Consider the following 24,102-nt stretch of genomic DNA (forward strand, 5'->3'; position numbering starts at 1 on the left):
ATGTATCATGGCATGTTTAACAAGTGTCATGACATATGGCATGGAAAAGACCTCCCTTCTTTATATACCCGACACCCTGTGCTACATTAGTATTGTGCAGAACTGTCCAATATTCAAAACTTTAATCAGACATAACTTTCTGCACACAACTCCATTTAGAGTTATTTAAGTATCCACACAAAACTTATTTAAAAATCTAGTAATGACTTTGGTTTGGCACAAAAACTCATCTATATAAGAATTTTATCTACAAAACTCATTTTTAAGGAAAAACTACAACTTCCAAACACCCCAAGCACCTTATAAACCTAAGCCCAAAGCCTTATCCTATTGTGTGGAATACTTGATCTACTCACCCACATTAAGCAACAATTTATCATTTTCACTAGGCACATGCATGTGAAATAGCAACCTAATGCAATTATGTATGTGTGAAATGCAGCAACATACTCAAATTATAAATATCTTTCATTCTAAAATTTGATAATCATAGATCATAATTTGAGATGTCATGAATGTCACAAAAACCAACTTTATGGCAATTAATTACAAGTTTGTATCAATAAAGAGTTGCATGCTCACAAATCCCAAAATGATGCCTTAGAGTTGGCAAATAAACATTACATATGACTAAATAAAAAGCAGGCCAATTAGGCCAATTAGTGTCAACTCACACCAAGCAAGGCTTTTGGTGCTTATTTAGCCAAACTATTCCCTATAAAAATGTCAACTATAGGGAGCGAGATGCAAAGGTTTTAGTAACTAAGATTAATATGCAACGATACATGCAATGCAACCTATCATATGATTGCTAAGTAGGGTACATAAGATGATTTTCAAACAATGTATATTTGACAAGAAAACCAAACAATTTATTTTTAGCATGACAACACCTTATATCCCTCCTATCACTGTGCGTAAAACCAAATCACCTGGGTAAAGGTAGGTTGGTCTAAACTAATAGCCACTTATTAGGTTCAATGAGGGATTATCACATGGTGGAAAATTAACTCTAGACAAAACATACCTAGGTAACACATATATTTCCAAACAAATCCAGAAGAGTCATGCTTTCAAACAATCCAAAATATATATATATATATATATATATGATCGAACAATTTATATGCTTCCAAACAATAATTATTTTCAAACAAAGTACATATATACATATGTAATATTCCTCCCACTTGGCAATTATTTTTTCAAACAATAAAATATGTTTTCTCAACAGAATTTACTTCTAACCAATGCAAACACTCACATTACAAATTACAATGCACACACAATCATACATTAATAATGGTTATCTTGTCTCCTTACTAACAAAGCTTCCCAAACAAGAGCACTTTCACCTTCATCAATATTTTTACCACAATTTACATACAACATAATACTAACTATAGTTAATAGAGTGCTAATTAATACTAATTAAGATGTCTACATACTAATCACACTCTAATCATAGGGTTAGGTTAATTAACCTCCTTAATCCAAATATATCACAACTATTTAAATCCTTAAACTCACTTGAAATCGTCATTATTTTACTTCCTTAAATATTTAATCAACCATTTTCATGACCCAAATCATCATTAAATCACCCAACCAAAACTAGGTTTCAGATTCAACCCTTTCGTCTTTGTAAACAACACTAAAACAACTTAGACTATACTTATTTAACTTTGAAACACCTATTGGATTGGGACCTAATGGTTGAGTACCCATAAAAATGAAACCCCAACATCAAAAACAATATAAACAAGCTAAAAGAGAGGAGTAAAAGCTATAAATAAGGTTAGATTGGTTATCTTAAATGATTTTAGTCCTAAAATTGTGCTCAATCAAAGCTAGCCACTAAACCCTAACAAAGGAAATTAATTTTGCTTAGAACCTTAACTATTTTCCTCTCCTTTGTTCTAATTTTTGAACAATAGCATAGATGTCATTTTTGTGCGCCACGGCACATGGCATAAAATAGTAGCACTTCATTAAGTGCCTATTATTTGGCCAGCTCGATCCAAAACTTGTTTTAGACCTATATCACCTCAGTATATCAATCTAGGCCTAATTTAAATCATAATTTGAAGCATAATTACATGATTTACCTAAAATAGCTCTATTTGCCGTCAAGCATCATCACAAGTGTATGTGTTGTCACAAGTACAAAATATTATAGAGATGTCGTTCCTACACATAGCTTCAGTTTTGGCTACGGCCAATTCTTCTTTGATTGCATCAGTGGTGTTTTGTATCTAGCTTTTAGCTGAGGTCGAAAGTTTATTTTGTCGACTAAGGCCAAAAAGTTTAGGCTAAGGCTTAATTTTGCACTCTTTGTCTAGTCTTTTTTTTTATGTAATGACTTCATAACTCCCTCTTTGCTTCTCAAATAGTTCTCCAACAACCTAAGAGGACAAGAAATTTTGTGAAGTCCAAGTTAATCTATACCAAGATAAAAATTATGCATAATTTACATCAAGATTTTGTCATTTAAACCCAATGTGAGATATACATATTTTCCTATTATATGTATCAAAAGTATATGTAACTTCATCAAAAAGTATATGAAATTGTAGAAAAATGTGCTAAGATGATATAAATTTCTATAAGTTATTAAGCCCCAATTACAATTTATTCTCCTAAATTAATCTCAAGGTAATGTCAACCCAAAGAATCATATCCTTTCAATTAAAGCCTCAATAATGATAATAGACCTCAACTAATTTCCTCAATAAAACTTTAATCCCCACAATTAAATCATTATTAAAAGTTTAGGATGTTGCACCTCACATGGGAGGCCACAATGCGTTCTATGCAGAATGCACAATAAAAGTACCATGTTTCTCCTACTTCCAACAAACATAGTTTGTTCTGTCTATTCTCTCTAGACCTTCCTTGACCTTCTTCCAAGCCCCTTTAATTCCTGACCATATATTAGACCCTAGACGATCAAGTTGTATTGAAGGAAGGAGATCAGACCTGCATTTATATTTTACATGAATGACCCAAACCTAGAGATCATTTGACTTTTTAACTAGGTGCTAACCTAGTTTTATCATATATGCTTAGTTCTCTATTTTGGCATTCTTTATCCCCTGCCCACCATGCTTCTTACTCTCACACACTTGGTTCCAGGCAATCAAGTAGGTCTTGCAAGCCTCCTCCATGGTGCCCTTGATAAAGTCTCTGTTCCATCTATCCAGCATTTCACAAGTCCTAGCTGGTAATTGAGAGGTTTGTGCTGTGAAACCTAGAATAGCAATAGTAATGAAAGCAGCTAATGTCACTCTACCTACCGTTAAGAGTGCATAAGCCTTCCAATTCAATAGTCTCTTCTTCACTTTTTCTATAACTTTACTAAAATAATCCTTGCCAACACGTTTGCTATACAAAGGAACTCTTATATATTTTCCTAGATCATCCGTTCTCTTGAACCCTTAAGAAGATCTCAGTTCCTTACATCTATAGTTGTGAATATTATTTGAGAAGAAGATTATGGTTTTGGTAGCATTCACCTTCACGCCATAACGCTCATAGAAAGTGTCAAGACAATTTTTAATAATAGTAAATCAAGTCATAAAAGCTTTTGCAAACAAAAAATATCATCAACAAACAATAAATAAGAGATTGGTGGACCAGTCTTACCTAACTTATGGGTTTCCACTCGAATACCTTTATCTCTTGTCGCATAACATAACCAAGCCATTCAATATAAATAACAAATATGCACGACAAGACTAGGTCTCCTTCTCGAACCTTACTTGTAGGCGTGAACGAATCCATTTTCATACAATTCCACAATTGCATAGATGTAAAAGAGACACAGCTCTTAATCATGGTGACTATATGAGTTGGCAGTTGAAGATCTTCAAGACACATGGCTACAAAGTTCTAATTCAGGCAGTCATATACTTTTTCGAGGTCAATTTTTAGAGCCATAAAAGTTTCCTTCCTTGCATGGATCTCACAAAATGAATATCTTCTTGAGCCACAACAATATTATCAAAACTATGTCTATCAAGAACAAAACTGCACTGATAAAGAGAGATAATGTCAGGTGGTAAAATGTCTTTCATATACACCTAGTAATTATCTTTGTAAGTACCTTACACCACATTGTATAGATCGATTGTAACACACCAAATTTTTTTTATCAATAATTTCAAAATATTTTATAATTGGCTTAAACTCGCACAATACAACATTTCAGATAAATTTTTACCTCCCACATGCCACTAGGCTAAATCACATTTGTCCATCCTTATACTCCCAACAAGTAAACTAAATCACATTTGTCCATCCTTATACTCCCAATAAGTAAAATAAACAATTTAGTCAATTTTTAACACAAGCCAGTTATTTGGCCTCATAATCATGCCATTTTAACCAATCCAAAGTAAATCAAATATTAAAATTACAGTCATCCAAAGTATACCAAAAATAGAAATAGTTTGAAAGGCATGATTACATTTATATATTCATATGATTGTCAATAAACAAAAAACCCTAATATTGGTAATATAACACATTATAAATCATAAATTAAATACCCAAAAGAGACAGTGGATCTATACCACTAAGCCTCTGGGACTCCTCCATGTGTCACTCGTGGTTCTTATCCTGAAAATTGTTAACCACATAATGAGACTCAAAAGTCCCAGTAACCAAAGCCAATTTATGATAGTATATACAAACAGTTAAGTGTGTGCTTATTAAGTGAGAATTAAAAATAATATAATTCCAACAAATATAAGAAATATTATAATACACACAAATAACCACCTTATATCCCTCCATTAACCTCGAGCCGTAACCCTCACTCGGTGCTAAATTACCCGACCAAAGGTAGATTAGCTCGAGCCCTTACAAACCACCTATTGAGCTCCAATAGGGGCGTACCACGTGGCACATAAATACAACAACAATAGCAAGTCTCCCAACACCTCCCACAATAATCAAACAAATTCATAATAATATTGCACAATATATAATATTAAAAAAATTCATAATTTTCTCAATAATCACCCAATTAACATGAAGTAACACTAATCATAAATTAAAAGCATGGTTACCTTGTGGCTTTTTCAATAAATTATTCCTTATAATTTCTCTCCCACCACAATCTTCAACAATAATACAATCTACAAATAACATATTATTTATAAATATTAGTTTCAATTTTTGAAACTAATAAAATAATTCTAATAATAGAATTAAAAATGTAACATAATTTCTAATCTCAATTTTAATACAAATCTAGAGTTAATACTATTAAGTAAAATTTTTAACTCCTCTTTTAATTATTAATAAACATTAATAATCTAAAAATTAGCTTCTAAACTAATTTCTATTATCAAAATTTTCTTTTTATTTCATAAATTCGTACCTAAAATACTCAAAAATTAAAAATTGAGTCTCTAGCTTAGAATCATAATCCTTTAACCATAATAATTCATTTCTCATCCCAAATAATCATCTAAATCTCAATAAATCAACATATATTTTCAGATCTAGTTTAGAATTTGATCCATAAGCCACAAATTCAAAGATCATCCACAAATTTATACCCTAGAACATTTATTATACTACTGACAATCTCAAAAATCATATTTATTCAACATAAATTCATCCCTCTTTCAGATCTTAAATTTTCTACCACTATAAACTCAGAAACTAAAGAAGAAGGATGACTAAAAAAAAATTTTAGAACACTTACTTAGTCTTGAAAAGCTTAAAATCACACCCTAAATATCCTATTAAAAACTCTTACCTTAAAACCCAGCACCGGTGAACTTGGCTCACAGACGCTCTTTCTGCCTCAGCTCACGCACGAAGAAAAGAATGAAGAAATGAAAAAAACATGTGAGTTTTTATAAAAAATTCAGTGGGTCTCACATCTTTTTTTTATTATTTCTTCTTTCCTCTCTCCCCCTTTTTTTATTATTATTATATACATAATCATTGCATTGCACCTCGCATTTTCTTCCTTCTTTCTTTCTTCTTTCTCATACCTTTTCTCTTTCTTTCTTTTTATAATAATAATAATAATTTAATAATATTTTATTTATTTATTTTTTTAATTAATTTTTTTAATTTAGAATTATATCCTAAATTAGATTTAATAATTATTTTCTATTAATTTGCTTATCTCAAAATATTTTTTAAAATTTTTATTAACTTAAATTAATTATTAAAATTTAAATTGGAATGTTACACCAATAGGATGGAGATCCCTATCAGTTTCAGGTGGGTCCCTTTTGGAAATAATGACAAGGGGAGTATTATTAATTTCTGCAATATCCTGACAGACGAAGAAACAAGTTCTTGACAAGTTTACATACAGAAGGTCCAACCACGTTCCATAAAGCACCAAATCCATCTAGTCCCAGAGCTTTCATATAACCCATCGATTTCACTGCATGTATCTCTGTGTCATCTATATCTCAAGTGATGCAAAATATCTTCATCCAGAAAGCGGCAGTTACAGCTACACTCCAGTTGAGAATGCGATTGTCTATCGTTCGTGAAGAGAGAAGTGAAAAAAATCAATGGTCCTAATTTTTTACTCGTCTTCTTCATAAGCCCATGTTCCCTCATTGTTGCATAGAGCCCTTACTCTATTTGCTTTGTGTTTGCTGTTCGCCAACGAGTGAAAATATTCGTGAATTTTGATTCCATAAAGTGCCCAGTTACTTCGCGATTTTTGGGCTCCTAAGATGCTTTCTTGAAGCAAGACTTTCTCAAGCTCCCCCATAGGTGCTCTTAAAGCTTTTCCAAGGGGTTTTTATTGCCACCATCTACTAAAGCTCGATTGATTCATTCCAATCTTCTTATAAGCTCCCCCTTCTGCCTTTCCATGTGACCAAATACCTCCCTATTCCAAGTCTTGCACTGTTTAGTGAAACAAGAGATCTGTACCTGCCACAGGGCTTCATAACGCCAAGACTTTTGAACAAAATCATCAAACTTCTCATTAAGTATCCAGGAGGCTATAAACCAGAATGGCCAAGAGGACGGTCCCTGTTCCTGATACTTCTAAGTTAGGCAAAGCAACAGTGGCCGATGATCAGATTTCTACCAATGAAGGTGCATAACTGATCCTCTCAGGAACGCTTCAAGCCATATTTCTAGAACTTGTTTAAGGTTTATATATTCTTTCAATAATTTCTTACATATTTGAGTAGAATTTCAATATTGAAAAAGATATCACCACTAAGCACTTGAATAAGCCAGTAAGAGTTGGTCCAGTTTCAAGTCTTGAATACGTAACAGTGATTAAATTCTTAGTGAGAGGTATGTTTAAAAAAAAAAAATACCATCAATTGCCGATCAGATTAATTTAAATCAAAGACTTGGTGTACCCAAGCTCACTCAAAATAAGAAATCTAATTTTTAATAAATTTCAAAGTATTAAATACTTTCAATCTTAAGCTTGTTTAATATATAGATACTTATATATAATTATAAAAAAATAACAAAATTTAATTTATAAATCGAAATATATGATTATTTGTTGTGGCTTGGAAAAATTACACTGAAAAATTTGAACGAATAAATATTTACAATGAACTTTAAAAATTACATTTATTTTTAAAAACACAAACATCAAAGACGTGCGTGGGTTGCAACAACCAAAGTATGCCCCCTTCGGCTCTCTTATTCGTATTTATCTTTTTTTTTTTTTTTGGTAATCCTCCCACCTCCCTTCTCTCTCACACACCCATACATCCATCTTCCAATATCAAATTTTAAGTCTAGAACAACGATAAATAATTTTAGTAAAAGAATTGAAAAGAATAAAGTTAAATGGAGCTTTCGAGAGACTCATACATTATTTGAAAATAAAACAATATTTATTAATAAAATCCAAAGAAAATCAATGTAACTTATTCAATAACAAATCATCACTTATTCAACTGGCAAGACCCTAATCATTATTAAGTAACCAATGATCGGTGCATAAATATACATGGAAATAAGACCCCCTTCACAAATTCTTTATAGCTGTATAAGCTGAAATATGAATGTCACAGCATTCTCCATCCCATGAGAAGTCCTTTGTCATTGCTTCATTTATTCTTCGTTCCCACTTGGATGGATTATCCCTCTATGAGCATATTAAAAAAAAGTCAAGGATTTATAAGATATGGCCCATCATGATGTACATGGATTCATATATATATATATATATAGAGAGAGAGAGAGAGAGAGGCTAGTGGAAAAAGGAAAAACAAAATGACATACAATTTCACCAACGGCAAGGTCAAGAGACATGTTTCCAAAGGTGGAGTTGATGAACAGCGAGTACTTGGTGGTCTCGTGATCAATATTTATGAAGTTCCTGTTAATTAGGATCCAATAAATAAGGAGAAAAGAAATCATTCATCATTATTATTTAATTGATATTCAACGGAAAATGGTTACCTGTTGGCAGCAGCATCATGGTCAACTACTATTGGAGCTGCTCCATACCTTAGAGCCTTGAGCTACACACAGCATTAAAAAGTTGAAAGATCATAAAACATGAAAACGACCATAGTAAACGAATTCGTTTCATCCAAGGCACATGACCACCCACTTATGACAGAAACATGTTATAGTAGATTAGACATGAATGGGAAATAAGTTAAATCATCAAACCCACAAACCAGAAAGAGATAAGACCCCATATTAAGCCGCATGCTGCATTACCAGTCTACAACGGAAGCCAAGTTGATGGAGGGTGACACAGCCTTTCTCAAGTACCCACATAAGATCAAAGAAAGAGAAAAAAATGGAACAAATAGCATTATGTCCGTATCTATATTCTGAGAATCAGAATAGCAAGGAGCATAATCTTCTTGAAGAAACTTCAATTTCTAACAGAAGTAAACTGCTGTCTTAAAGATGAAACGGTTGTAGTTCATGTATGTCTAGCTTAAGCTTCAAATAATTGAAGGAAAAACACTACTTAGAGGGGAAGGGATGCACTTACTGGAACTTCTTCAGCAGGATCATGAGAATGGCACAAAATAATATCAGATCCAGCAAAGATAAATGCAATAAAGCCTCATCATATGTGAGCACAAATTTCAGATTTTCATCCTGCAGATTTTGAAAGCAAAAGTAGATATCATCACAAGATGAGGCAAAATGTTCATTATGCTAGATAATGATCTATCACATTATACTTCCAGGGTTCCAGGCAGATAAAAACTGATACTCAATTCTTTCCTTAATAGCATATAGCACCCAATTACAACAAATAAGATGAAAACGAAAACAGTGCAGGAGATACCTTTAATTCTTTCTGAAGCGATTCCAGTGGCTGATTAAAGATGAATCTTTCACTATTCCCCATAAATACAATCTGAAGATAATCAACAAACATTTACCTTTAGTCTGAGATCCTCTCAGAAAATATCTTTCCCACAGATTTAGTTTATACAATATTTACTAGCTTATGTTGCTCATAACGTGTTTTTCATCATGAAAGTATTAGCTCTATAAGCAAAATTTCTACTTCAGACCAGTAAATTTTATAGCATTCTTCTAACTTTGGATGTTCCTTTTAAATACCAACAAGGAAAAACTTTCAGTTACGGCTTATGAGCAATGCGCAACTCAGCTTGTGAGGCAAATAGTACAAGTTCTGTAAGAGTAACAACCTGAACATTGCGTTTCACAGTGTTCCAGACAACCTCCTTCAGTTTGTTCACATCAATGTCTACGCCTTCTGAAAAAATGCATCCAACCTGATAAACAATTTCGAGAACAAAAAGACAAGTAAAACCAAGTATAGAGAAATCATCAGTTTCATGACTTATATGGAAGATTAGTTATCGTCTGTAAGAGACTGCTCTAAGAAAATCTTGAAAAGGCAGATAAATGAAAAGGAAAATACAGAATTACAGCAATATCAGAAATATTTTTAGGGGTCGTTAAATTTAACATGTACTTATGTGTTAAGGTATATAACCACGCAAGCAAAATATTTCTGATGACTGTATAAATGTTCAACAGTTAAGTATCCATCCAACGCCAATAAAATACACAAGACAAACACATCAAAGGCCATTCTTGCTGAACACCAGGACGCAGTGTTCACATAGAAGTCAGATAATAGTAGATTAATCATTAACCACACAGCTTCGTTATCTTGAAGAAAATTAACGTCAAGGGTGCTTTCTTGTCAACGTATGAAAATACATTCCAGATCCTAGGCTTTTGCTAGATCAGAACTATGCAATCCAATCTCCAGGGGCATCGGGTTGGTGGCAATCATCTATTTAGATCTTGCAGAGTAAATGTCAAATTTAGATATATTTTTAAAATGTAAAATATGAACTGCTTGATTTATTCATTGTCATTTTCATTTTGTCAAAGAGACGGCATGCTGCATTAACTTGATAAATATACATTATTTGAAATTCAGATTGATCAAAATCACATCTTAGGAACATCATTTGATGGAAGAAATGGAATTTTACTAAAACTGTTCGTTATCAACTTTTATATTTTTGACTTGAGGATAAGACTAAAAAGAGACCACAAGTGAGATACATACAAGAACATTAGAAGCATCTTTTGATAACTCCAGGCGCTGCTGCACTTCAACTTTGCAAACGGCTTTACCTTCCATATTTTCAGCATTAAAATTTTCAGGAAGAAAACAGTCAGTTGAAGGATCCCATGTTAATTTGTCAAATCCATAAGGAGCAATGACCAACTTGTCCCTACAACCATATATGCAAACACAACTACGTTACTTTTTGAGGGGTGGGCTTCAGTACAAAGCCATATTAATTCAATATTATAAGGGGTATCATCGTATCATCTTTAGAAGACAAAAAATCATACAATAGGTCATATGCTAACATGCTATGTCAACAACTTCATGGAAATATAATTTGAAGGAAGACAGTGAGAGACAAAATAACCCCTCGTAGGACATTAAAGTATTAAACAAGATTGGGGAATGTTGTGATACAAGGATAGAATGCTCACCTATGAACACCTAAAGTTGATTCTAGTCCGTGACTTGAACTATGAAGAATTCTGTGCTTTGAATGGACGGACGACATTATTACCACACCATTAGAGTAGACAATTCCACCCTGAAAATTTGCACAAACTGATGATTCGATGTTGGAAAGTGATGGGCCTGTTAGTAATGGGCCAAAGCCCACTCACATGAAGTGCGCAGGGTGTGTGAGGTGCATGAGAAAGTGGGTCTGTTGTTGGTTGGGTATACATGGGGAGTGAGGTTCAGGGAGGGTTTAGCCAATTAGTGAGATGTGTGTGGAGAGCCTCTAGTCTTCGTATACCAGAAGAACGTGTTCTCTGTGTGCTTGTATAGTATTTACTGCTTATCTTCAGTATTTGAATATCATTTGTGGCTTCGGTCCATTAGAAAGCTAGAAGTGGCTTGGACTGGAGCTTTCAAACAATTAGACTTCGCCATACAACATATGGTGATATCCAAAAAGTGAAAAATGCTGCTAGAAGGGTAACAATAAGAAAAGAGTAATTTGTTCTAAAGATTTAAATTTGACGTTCCTTGAGAGGGAAATGATCACATTAATTAAATCAGCAGGCGGAAGAAAGTAAAATAGTCACACACACACTCTTTTTGTTGGGTGAAAATACTTACTTGAAACATATAAAATCAACCTGTTCAATGTTTTAAGCATTATATGTAAGATAATTCTAATGACATTTTACTCTTTGACCAATGCATATGATGATGGCGAGGTCCTCATTCTTCCAGATTGAACCTAAGGCACTTTTTCATATTTATCCCTTCTCAAATGAATGATCACTCTGTTACAGTGTCACAATGTGTTGGTAGCGGCAAGAACATAATTAGATACAGCGTGTCATAGCATGTACAAATACCAAATTAGCGTAATGAGAACTCAGAACTCGGTCTTTGTAAAAAGATGCCACAATCATGAACATCATTGTGGCATAAATTTCTCATCTTTAACAATTTTCCCATTACCATTCAACATTCCCATTAACCAAAACAAAACAACATTCAAGCATTGTTCCACTCCTTCAAAGTATTCACATTAATTAATAATTACTACTTTACATTGATCAAACCCAATGACTACAATGTATATATAATTTGTATGCCGATATCTGAAATGGGAACTACAATGGTTGTCTTGACTTAAGAATAATTATCAAGTTGATACACTAGCCCAATATGCTCAGTTTCCTAAGAATCTTTTACATTAAAAAAACACCAACAGAAAGCTAAGGCTAGAAAACAATGTCTTGGAAACTTTTCATTCACCATCATGGGACAATTATAGAAAGTGTGGGCAGGGAGAAGATAAAAGAGGTTCAACAGTAACAAGCATAGTAGCGTACCTTTAATATATTGACAAGGTGTGTGCTTGTATTATCTTGCAAACGATCAGAACGATGGAGGCTTGCAGGATCAAGCCCACATAAGGCCAATTTATCTGGATGCTCCAGACACTAAAATATATATTGCACGTTCTTTGGTTATTAGATGGCACAACCAAATAAAAACATAATCCAGTAGTAAATTATGTTAAAAAAACCTAGGATGGAAATAAGGTTAAGACTTGATTAACCTAACACAGAATAAAAGACAAGAGGGGAATATATATAACTTGCCTGCATACTTAAGTCCTGGCACGTCAGTAATATTTTTGCACCCTCCAGACCCTAAACAAATTAAATAATAGAATATTGCAAACAATCTTTTCCAAGCTAGGTCAATAGCCAAAATTAAAGGACAAGCCAAAAATGATAGGTTCAATTAGCTTATCCCATTATGAGGTTTTCTGCCCTATTCAAGGTACTTAAAAAAATTACAAGTACTTAAAATTAAAAATTTGAGAACAGGCACCTGTTTAAGAATTAAGTCCCAGAAAAGGGGCCCAACAATGGCAGTCTCCCAGTTATGTATATGCAAAATATCAGGTTTCTTTCCACATTTTACTATATAGTCAAGTGAAGCACGAGAAAAATAGGAAAACCTGATAGCACAAGATAACGTATCAAGATTAATTACAAACATATACAACATACCAAGTAAAAACATCTTGAATCAATTCACGAAAAAAGAACATCTTGATTTGGTCAAATTCCACTTTCTTGTCATCCTAACCAGAGAGTAAGTTGCTATTGCTGATCAAACTATCAGATTGTTAGAGTTTCCTTTTGACTTCTCTTTCTGTCTGAAGATAGTTCAGGAACACAATGCAGTCAAAAAGGATTCCAAACCAGCCTTAACTTCCCATTACATGTAATCAAGTGACATGTTTGAATGCGTTTCTTCCCATTACCTTCTATTAGTTAAATCAAACTATTTTCTGCACTATGTCAATTTATTTTGTTATAATTTCAACAAATTAATATTTGCTATTAGTTATAATAGTGTTTTGAAAAGGATGAATAACGCCCATTCTGGAAGTGACGCAAAATTCAAGTTTCAGTTTGAATATTCTTCTGTTTCCGTCAAGTCACATAAGCTGAAAGAATCACCTTTCAGATTCACGTGGTTAGCCAATACCATTTATCCTTGACATAAACCTTAACATAGAAATGATTCTGATGTGCCACAAGGGAAGATGAAAAGCTTATGGACCAGTTACCAGGGATGCAATCTCACTTGCCTTTCAAAATCATCAGGGTAGCCATATATCATTTCGCGGCTGAAAAGGGATAAGCACTGTAATGGCTCTATCAAAGTGACTCCAATGCCACGAACAACACTATCACATATTCAGGTAAGTATAAACCATTAGCAGATTTTAAACACGTGTAAGGTGGCCTCTATCTCTGACTTCTTTCACAAGCTACTAACATCCAGTTGTATGAAAACTCATGATCATATTAAAAAAATGCCAAACTAACCCAGTCCAAGCTCTGTTTCCAAGTACTTGACCATTAAAATATGAATAAGCCTCAGCCTTAACTTCATGCAGCCCTTGCACTTCATCTAGATTCAAACAAGCATACCTGTGTGAAAGTTAATACAGTCAAGGTGAGGATCAGAAACATCAGGTTGTAATCAGACTCATATTAGAGCAAATGACAAAAAAAAGCTTTTGAACAAAGAAAAAAATTTATCTAGAATATGCGCAAAATTTTCAGCAGGCATCTAAGAAATTTTAAAGAATCAAGGAACAAAAAAATGACTTCTCTTTTTTACTTCGGCAATATGACTTCCACCAGATGACCCTTCCTTTGCAGAGCACAAGATATGCCAGTCACGTATGATGCTATAGATCCTCTGGAGACTAATGGTGCCATTTCCGTGCAAATGTGAACAATATGAAAAGCATTCCTGAAGAAATTGACCAAACAAAAAATAACAATCAGATTCTAAGAATCTTTATGAAAAGGGAAAGTGGGGAAAAAATAAGAAAAGAATACCTATGGCCAAAACAAATTCTTGCAGTAGTAATTTTAAATTATTAAGACAACATAACTAATCATATGATACTTCAGAAGACTTTCCCAAATAAGCCACCAAATGATGGAAGAAAAATTCCCAAACATGTCTAGACATGAATTCAGTATCATATCATACTCTAGGCTTTATATAGTAGTCACATTCTTTGTTATGTTTTAAGGTTCAGATATTCTTGCTTGATGTTTCTCAGTGATTTGCATGAAAGGTATGCCAGTTTAACATGAAATGGATGGCAATTTTGCAATAAGCTTCAGCAAGTTTGACATATCAATATATACTTTATAATATCATTAGTTATGGGGATAACATTAAAGAATGAAGCTAGTAAACATTAGATTTACTTTCTGCTGCTGTCTGAGAATTGACGAAGTTCTTCCAAAAGCTCAGAGTCTCTTCTTCCAGGGATGTCAGTAAAAATATCAGCCACACTCAATTTGTGCTTTATCACCAACCTTCTCAATTCAGATGCCTCTCCAGGAGAAATCATGTTGGTTAAAACCATTGAATCAATCCGAAGCAGCAACTCCCAACAAATTGACAGGTTGTCTGTGTTGGCAAAACGTATAGTGCAACTAATCAACTAGTGAAAAAGTAAAGACTGCTTAACTAAGAAAAATACATTACTTATCTCATCAAATTGTTTGTAAATATGAACAATACAAAGGCTCTTGCAACCTACTTTATATATAATAGTTTATCAGCAATACATATACTGCATTTAAGATGGATGATATTGCATTATCAAAAGAGGAAAGACAAATGCAAGAGCATACACATGCCCCAACCATTCCCTCAAGCACACAAAATCAAGTTGTCCCTCAAGCACCGGATTATTTCTTTGCCAAACCAGATCCCTAGGGATGGCTGATATGGGTTTTTTGCCAGGTTGGGGTTTTGGAATTTGATCTCTCTGACCTATAGTTATGGAGAGATTTACTTTATTCAGGCCAGCTACTTGAGTATATGCTTTGGATTTTAAACTGAAAAACTAGCATACTTGTGAATGTTACTAATTCATCATTGTTCAATGGAACCAACTAATTGTAAAATTGCGAGATAGCATGAGTGTCAGCAAAAAAGAAAATGTTAAAGAAACAAATAATATGTATCGGTCTATTCATCAATGATACATGACAAGGTAAAAGCACAGCCGCAAAATATCACCTTTTCCAGAACCAGCATGCTTTTCTGCTTCCAATTTCTCTAACATGTTGAGCAGCAACAGCTTTTCTGTGTTAGTTTGTTAAGTTCCTCTGTGGCTGCAAGGCGTTGTTTGTTTAAGTACAGAATGTCTGTGTATACAAGAAAACTCATCAAAGTTAGAAAACACTTCAATATAACGCACCAGTAACACAAAGGTGGATTCCCCACGCACACCCCCCACCCAAAAAAGGGGGGGAAGGAAGAATGGAAAGACACCGACAAGAATTATTAATGGAAAATCAAATTAAGCCTGGGAAAGAACTGACTTTGCTGAGCTTCTCTGAACAACTTCCAAATATGATGGTGTTTCGCATCCTGATCATCTTCAGTTAGCTAAAATATTGGGAGGAAATACGCAATGAGTAACTTGTTAAGTAAGGGAAGACGCAAGAGATGTGTAAACTACACCATATCGTAGGCAAGACCATATACCTGCATCTTAACCACGTTATTTGTGCCTTGAAAACTGAGATGCATGTCGATTAAAAATTAGAAGAGGACTAGTCCCAGTAGTATCGGCTAAAATATAAAACAAAAATGTTATATTATTGGATAAATGTTAAAGAAAGCAAAACTCTTACCGTTGTTCACCTTGGCGATTGTCATCTCCATTACTTCTGAAAAATATTACATGAATAACAGGCCAAGTGAATTCACCCACTATCAATCCATTATTTCTATTTAATATACCTTCAATCAATGACAAGTTGAATTTCACCCAGTATCAATAATCAATGCAAAAATGATGACCTATGAGCCACACATATCAAGCTTCAAAATTGCATTATAACAAGTCAAGCTTTTAGTAAATAACAAGAGATTTTAGATCAAAACCATCGCTCTGTCATGTACCAGTATGTTGCATTACGACCACACCACACTCAACTTTTCCCAGAAAAACACAACCAACACCAATGCTTCTAACTTCAAATTCATATTGTTAAGGAGAGAAACAAACATGCTAAAATGAGATGGTTGTGAGCTTGAAGTCTGATTACTCAGCTTTCAAGCAACATTCGAAGGGTAGCACAATTCAAGGGTCTCACCTCAAACAACGTAGTGGCAGACCAGCAATGGGTTTTCGGAACGAGGTGCTGGTCCTTCTGGTTCTAGACGTTGGAATGCAACGAAGTGAAGGAACCCCGGTCCCTGCGTTTACCAATGTCCCCATTTATTGTCTTCATACACAGAGATAGAGAGGAAAAGAACGAGGAAGCTGCACTGGTATGACTTTCCCGCTCGGGATCACTAGTCTCATGACGATATAGCTATGGCATCCATATCCACGATACCAGTATTAATTATTAATGGTAATATCTTCACAAAAAAAGAAAAATAAAAACAAATTGCCTTCATCACGGAAAAGGGACTGTATTCTGCACATGTAGCAGTAGCAGCAACGGGGCAAAATTCCAGGGGGAATTTCCATATTTTTCGGTAAAGATGAAAATTTTCTATACAGTAGCTTCGCTCCATGGCAAGCGCTTACTGGAGGTTTCTTCTGCAAGTTTAATGATTATCCGTCCATATCACCATTGACATGAGCCGTGGATTTTTGTTTTAGTGTCAACAACTCACTCACAGACTAGTTGAATTATATGTTTTCTTAGACTTTAAGTAAAAAAAAAATAGTGGAAATTAAAAGTGGAACGAGAAACGTGCGTGAAAGAATCATGGGATTCTCACCTGCTCAAGAAGAATGATAGAAATCAGAAGCTAATAAACATTGCGGACTTGAAGAATAACAACAATGGAATAACTATCATAAAATGGTAAGTTTAAAATTTAAATATTCTGCGCCAAAAAATAAAATAAAATTCATAAAATAGTTTGAAGTAAAAATAAAAAATTGATTACGGTAAAAGATATCTGTAATTATAGTCATAATTCATATCCATATTAAAGAACATTTTTCCAAATAATTAAAAAGAGAAAGTAAAATATGACTTCATCTTTTCGAACAATGTGAAAAACACTTAATCTTGCTTGAATAACTTGAAGGTTCAAATTTTATGAATAAAAAAAATCATTAAAAAAACCTCCAATTTAATGTAATAACTAATAACGATGCTTGAATCTTTCACTAAATTACCAAATACTCGACACTTGTAGAAGGAAAAAAGTGGCTTTATTTTTTAGGTTAATTTACATGATCCTAAAAATTCATTTAGATTCAAAATTAATTCGATATGAAAATTGTAACTGGCATAGATTTTCCTGAAAGATAAGTTATCGAGGAAATTTAGTTCATGTCGTTGTCCGTTTTCTTTTGTGGGCATGAATGCCGTTGATAAAAGGAAATGTTACCATTTGAACGTCATTCGCCTGTTTAAGTAAACACATTTCACCGGCAGTTTTGAATTTAGCCCATCATTTGCATTCGAACATTTATAACAAACTCAGCTTCATTCCACAACATTCTTTTTCTGTTAATCCTTCCAGGATGCCCAGTAATTTTAAGCCACAATTCGTCTGCCCACAGAACATGTGCTTATTGCATGATAATTATGGAAGAGTAGGAAGTCTGCCCACCCTTTAAAAGTAGTTACTCCTACAATCCTGACTAATACTATTGGGACCTTACTAGCAATGGTGAATTCTCGGCAGCTTCTGCATACAAATCAACCTAAGAACCCCTTTGGAAGTGAAGCACCACAGCCATGGAGTTTGATCTGGAAATGGCCTGGGTGCCTAGAGTCAATACTTTCCTTTGGTTATCTGAGAAGAACCGCCTGCTCACCAATGCTGAACGAGTTCGACAAGGCTTACCATCAAATGCCTCGTGAAGCTTGCAACAAAGCTGTTGAAGATGTGGACCACGTCCCGTATAGATGTAACACAGCCAGACTTTGTTGCATAATGCTAGTCCCACAGCATGCAGCCTCTACCTTCTTCAGCAAGCCTTTTGAGGAGTGGTTACATTGGAACCTCAACCACGCATCATGAGGACTCATTGGAGACTCAGCTTCAGTGTTGTGGCATGGAAACTTTGGACCAACATGAATAAAGAGAATACTTACCGATGAAATCATCACTCCCCATTGTATTGTTAGATCAGCCTATGACTTAGTTTATTATGATGTTAAAGCCCATGGGATTCCTTCAATCTCTGGACCATGAGGCTTAGCGTGTTTCTTTTATAAACTCTTGTTCCGCTTGTATATTTTGTCAATATAATTCCCTTTTCACTCAAAATAAATTAAAGGGTTTACGGTAGAATTGGAAGATTGGAAAGGTAGCCAATGGTGTTGTAATCTAATGACATGTAAACTCTCATATAAGTAAGAGGTCATAGGTTTGATCTTGTTACTTCAAGCCATAAGTGCCTGCCCCTCTAATTCAAAGAAGGAGAAGAAGGCTCTTATAAGTTGCCACAGTGATCATCTTTAATCATCCCCACCTTTAGGCTTAGACGTGGTGGATGATGAAAGTTAATCTTTGGATCCTTGCCTTATAAATTGTTTGGTTACCATTTGCTCTGAATGAAGTTTTCAGTCTTCAGTCAAAAAAATATCGCAACATGCATGCATCCCCTGCGCCTACACAGGGACGTCTTTCCCACCTAGATCAAAAGAATTATTAGAACAAGGGGAGCGGATTTTTTTTTCCCCCTGGGTAACAAGGGGCAACAGATTTCTACTCAATTGGAAGAATTGATTAAATACCATTCGAACGGGCATTAAGGAGGAATGTCTCTAATTATACGGATTACAAATGGGGAAGTCAAGGGAAGATATGGTGTTAATGATTGGCAAGCTTACGCTTCTTTAACTTGGCAATTCGACTTCTCCGTTCTCTTTCTTCCTCCTCCTCTATCAATCGGAGTTGCTCTTCATCCTCCCTCCTAGCAATTTTGGCACTGTGGATATCACCAAAAAGAAATATAGATCAACCACCAGAAAAATCCATGATTACCGAGGACAGCAAGCCAGAAATTAGAAATACAAAGGTGATCGATCCATAACTTTGCAAGGTTCTTTATATTATGGTCGCATTTGGTAGATGGCAAAGTGAATTTTTGTAGAAAAAGGTTTCCTATGTTATGAGAGAGCTTTTTCATTCCTATTTTATACCAAACACATGTTGCGGTAGGTCTTAAAGTGAGAGCAAATGGAGCAGTAAATATCAACTTAATGATTAAAGAAACATACCTCCTTCTTTCCTCCCTCATGATGTCATCAAAGCCTGCCTCCATATTCATATCATCCTCGTCATCATCAGCAAATTTGTTGGGGTTTGTAGCTGCAAAATATTCAGCAAATTTATTAGAAAAAGTGACTAGATTTGCAGCAGAATGACCATCACCACACTGAAATTGAGAGCACTTCCAACCAGACATCAAACACCAGGAACACACCCTAGTAAAAATACTTTGATTACAATGACTCTCCTTTAAGGAAAAAACATGTAAAAGATCAGTGAATGTAGACTGGAATTTTAAAGTTTCAGCTAAAGTCATCAGCAGACTAAAAGGTGAAAAAACGTCGGTTCAAAAAGAAAACAATGAATGAACGAAAGAACACAGCCTAACCCAGAAATCCTTTGACATCTACAAGTATGTTATCCATCACAACCAAGGGCTATCCACCAACTCCCAAATACTAATCACACAATCCACCAAGAAAGATCTGTAATAATTTGGTTCCATCCGGATTTATCAAAAACATGCAAGGAAATCAAGGATAATAGCAAGTTGATTAAAAACTGGCAACACTTACTGAAACATTCTTCTGATCATGCTAATAGCCCTTTGACCCTCATCGTCGTCATCGTCATCAAAGGGCCGTCTTACAGGCTTCTTCTTGGGGCGTTGATCTTGGATTGGACGTTGTGTTGTAACCTGTGTAGGTGGCTTTGATTTCTGTCGGGGAAAAAAAAATGTAAGAAATATTGTCTTCAATAAGAAGCTAAAATTACATGTACATGAACAAGCACACAGCATCACAAACCTGAGGAATAGAAGGTGCCACCGGCTGTTTGGGCATCATTTTAGGCTTTTCCCTAGCATCTTTTCTTTGTTCCACACTCTGCTTTGAAATAGATGAATGAGTTTTTGAAACGGGTGGTTTCTGAACAGCATTTACATGGCCTTTTATACCAGTCACCAAAGACTTATTGCTCATGGTACCAACAGGTGTCTTTGGAGGCAAGCCTTTCAGTCCCACAGGCCGGCCAGGTCCATTCACACTGTTGTTTCCAAGCTGTTTTCTTGAATCTGCTGATGCCATACTAGGCTTACTGCAAGAAGCTAACTTATTACCGGACCCCACTTTAGGAAGTAATTGGCCACCTGCAGAACCTAGTTTTCTGTCCTCACGACCACCATTAACATGCTTGCCACCACTGCTTAAAGGCTGCTTATTCCTTCCTTGTACTTGAGCTGGCCGTGCATCTTCAAGATCAGCAAAAAACCTGTATAAGTTTTCTCAATCATAATAATGTTTAGACCCCCAACAAACATCCCATATAAACATGATCCCAAGCAGCATTGTACCAGAACATCTGGAGGCATATTCCTGGGTGGAGGCTCTTTTGAAGGAGCTGGAAGCTCTGCATCATCAGACAAAAGAAAGGAATAATCTCTTGTATCCTTAATTTTCTGTGCTTTAAGCTTCACCTGCATTACAGAGGAATTGACCACCATCACTTAGCTATCCTAGATGCTAGTTTTATATTAGAATTTCAAAATAATAGCTTCAATACCTCACTGACTTTGGGTAGCTGATTATGAACTGCAGATTTTGATCCCCCATTAGATACTTTGTTTTTGTTTTTGTTCTGTAGACAAAATCATAGTTAGAATACTGACGCACCACATAATATGAAGCAAGAAATATATTAAAAAACATTTAGGTTTTGCATATGTTACCATCAATAAAGTGCATCGTGATAGGCATGAGGTGACAAAACTTATGATAACAACAATTTGGAATGATACAAGAAACTCTGCACTATATACACCTATTTTGCCTAGGTATACAGGTGATGACTTCCCATATTTAATAACATTTGGGGTATTTTTGGGAGTACCTGGGGAGCCAAAACTACAATTTCATGTGCTTGATTAATTTTCTAAAGAAAATAAATCATTGACATTTAGCGTATTGCTCGTAAAAAATTGAACAATTGCTGAAAATCATGGTTTAATCATACATTTTTTTCACTAGTCTTTATGGTATTTGTGGAAATAGTAAAGCGTCCAAAGCAAAAGAAAGATGTCCAGGACAGAAAAAATAAGTTAAACTGTATTTGGTGCCAAGACCGTGTCTTGTGAAGCCACAAAGCCTGTGGCTAATTTTGTCCAGAGAAATGCTTTCTGGTGCCATGGCCACAGCATTGGCATTGCAGCTTAGCTGAAAATCCTAAAGGGAATTAGCATTGGCGCTGTAACAGTAGCACTTGTTCAATGGCTGCTGTTCTCCCTTCCCTTCCTCTTTCCCTAATCATACCCACCCAAGGGACAACGTGCCATTTACCATGAGAACAAGATGGCCAACATACCACAGGGATCAATTCATGAATATGCCCAACAGAAATGAGTCACAATGCATAGAAGTAATTACAATAGATTGAAAGTTGAAGCAATCAAATACAATAACAACAACAACAACAACAAGCCTTTATCCCACTATGTGGGGTCGGCTACATGGATTGCAAGACGCCATTGTGCTCTATCATTTATCAAACTTTTAGAAATACTATTAATTAAGAGATCACGTTCAACAACTTCCAAGAGTGTTCTCTTAGGCCTTCCTCTACCTCTCTTAATCGGACTCAAAGTTATATGTTCCACTCTTCTCACTGGTGCCTCCCTTGGTCTTCTTTGTACATGCCAAACCATCTCAACCGATTTTCTACCAATTTTTTCCTCAATAGGTGCCACCCTCACTTTTTCACGTATGTGCTCATTTCGAATTTTATCTTTACGTGTATGTCCCACATCCATCGTAAACATTCTCATCTCTGCTACTCCAACTTTATGCTCTTGCTGTCCCGTTAGAGCCCAACATTCACTACTATATAACATTGCCGGTCTGATAGCAGTACGATAAAACTTTCCTTTAAGTTTATTAGGCACCTTACGGTCACAAATAACTCCTTTAGCTTTTCTCCAATTAAAACCACCCAGCTTGAATTCTATGTGAAATATCTCCACTGATTTCGCCATCATTTTGAATAATGGCTCCCAATATCTAAACTTTTCACTTGAGGTATAATTTGATCTCCCAATTTCATTTCCAAATTATTTTCGAATAGTCCTTTACCAAATTTACAATATAAATATTCCGTCTTACTTCTACTCAGACGAAAAACCTTTCGACTCCAATGTCCTCCTCCATAACTCAAGTTTGCAATTAACCTCTTCTCTTGTCTCTGCTATAAGAACTATATCATCCGCGAAGAGCATACATTTCGGGATTTCCCTCTTGAATATGTTCCGTCAAAACATTTAAAATCAAGTTGAACAAATAAGGACTCAGAGATGATCCCTGATGTAGTCCAATCTTTATAGGAAAATCCTTTGTTTGACCACTAGGCGTTCTTATACTAGTTTTTACCCCCTCATACATATCTTGTATGGCTTTAATATAAGCAATCCGTACTCCCTTTTTTTCCAACGCTTTCTAAAGCACTTCTCTTGGTATACGGTCATAAGCTTTTTCCAAATCAATAAAAACCATGTGTAGATCTTTATCTTTACAACGATACTTTTCCATTAATCCCCTTAGTAGATAAATCGCCTCTGTAGTTGATCTACCTGGCATAAAATCAAATTGATTCTCAGAAATACTTGTCTCCAATTTCAACCTGTGCTCAATTACTTTCTCCCACAATTTTATTGTGTGGCTCATGAGTTTAATCCCTCTATAGTTAGTACAATTCTGAATATCTCCTTTATTTTTATAAATAGGAATTAATGTACTTCTCCTCCACTCATCAGGCATTTTCTTGGACCGTAAAATCACATTAAATAACTTAGTTAACCATCTCACCCCTTCTTCACCTAAACATTTCCATGCTTCGATAGATATACAATCAGGTCCGTTGGCTCTACCATTTGCCATTTTCTTAAGAGCTTCCTTTACCTCCTTATCACGTATTTTTCGATAGAATGACAAATTTTGTTCTCCTTCACCAGTTACTAAATCCTCCAAGTTACTAGATGAATCCTCTCCATCATTGAAAAGTTTAGAAAAAATAAGTCTCCCATCTATTTTTAATTTCATCATCTGTAACTAAAATTCTTCCCTCTTCATCCTTAATACACCTTACCTGTTCTAGATCTCTTGATTTTCTTTCCCTACTCTTGGCAATCTTATAAATATTTTGCTCTCCTTCCTTCGTCTCAAGGTTCTTATAAATTCTTCAAAAGCTTTAGAACGAGCTTCACCCACAGCTCTCTTAGTTTCCTTCTTAGCCATACGGTACCTCTCCCAATTTTCCTCATTGTTACACAA

The 24,102-nt window shown here is 34.9% G+C and overlaps 2 protein-coding genes and 1 long non-coding RNA gene across 3 annotated transcripts; all 3 read right to left on the reverse strand.

Moving 5' to 3' along the window:
* Positions 1–7,831: 7,831 nt before the first annotated feature.
* On the reverse strand, positions 7,832–17,192 carry LOC129323074 (probable starch synthase 4, chloroplastic/amyloplastic). The gene is given in 23 exon segments (XM_054969624.1): positions 7,832–8,107; positions 8,245–8,341; positions 8,425–8,486; positions 8,975–9,033; positions 9,036–9,084; positions 9,278–9,349; positions 9,648–9,734; positions 10,547–10,715; positions 10,987–11,096; positions 12,361–12,471; positions 12,634–12,684; positions 12,869–12,998; positions 13,638–13,736; positions 13,879–13,983; positions 14,177–14,311; positions 14,782–14,986; positions 15,605–15,679; positions 15,682–15,732; positions 15,910–15,976; positions 16,076–16,109; positions 16,225–16,260; positions 16,690–16,792; positions 16,994–17,192. Coding segments are annotated over 23 exon segments (2,106 nt in total). The 5' UTR covers positions 17,073–17,192; the 3' UTR covers positions 7,832–7,987.
* Positions 17,193–19,206: 2,014 nt separating this feature from the next.
* Positions 19,207–19,879, reverse strand: LOC129321302 (uncharacterized). Its single transcript, XR_008595975.1, has 2 exons — positions 19,795–19,879; positions 19,207–19,502 (listed from the first exon to the last, which is right to left on the reverse strand). It is a non-coding gene; the product is annotated as an uncharacterized LOC129321302 (long non-coding RNA).
* Positions 19,880–20,357: 478 nt separating this feature from the next.
* On the reverse strand, positions 20,358–21,145 carry LOC129322087 (uncharacterized). Its single transcript, XM_054968132.1, has 3 exons — positions 21,138–21,145; positions 20,593–21,055; positions 20,358–20,504 (listed from the first exon to the last, which is right to left on the reverse strand). Exons 1-3 carry the CDS (start codon positions 21,143–21,145, stop codon positions 20,358–20,360), a joined length of 618 nt encoding a protein of 205 aa, XP_054824107.1.
* Positions 21,146–24,102: the final 2,957 nt, after the last annotated feature.

This window comes from Prosopis cineraria, unplaced genomic scaffold, assembly GCF_029017545.1.
Source record: "Prosopis cineraria cultivar Desert tree isolate PC_DT_omini unplaced genomic scaffold, ASM2901754v1 PC10, whole genome shotgun sequence".
In the NCBI taxonomy this organism is placed as follows: domain Eukaryota; kingdom Viridiplantae; phylum Streptophyta; class Magnoliopsida; order Fabales; family Fabaceae; genus Prosopis; species Prosopis cineraria.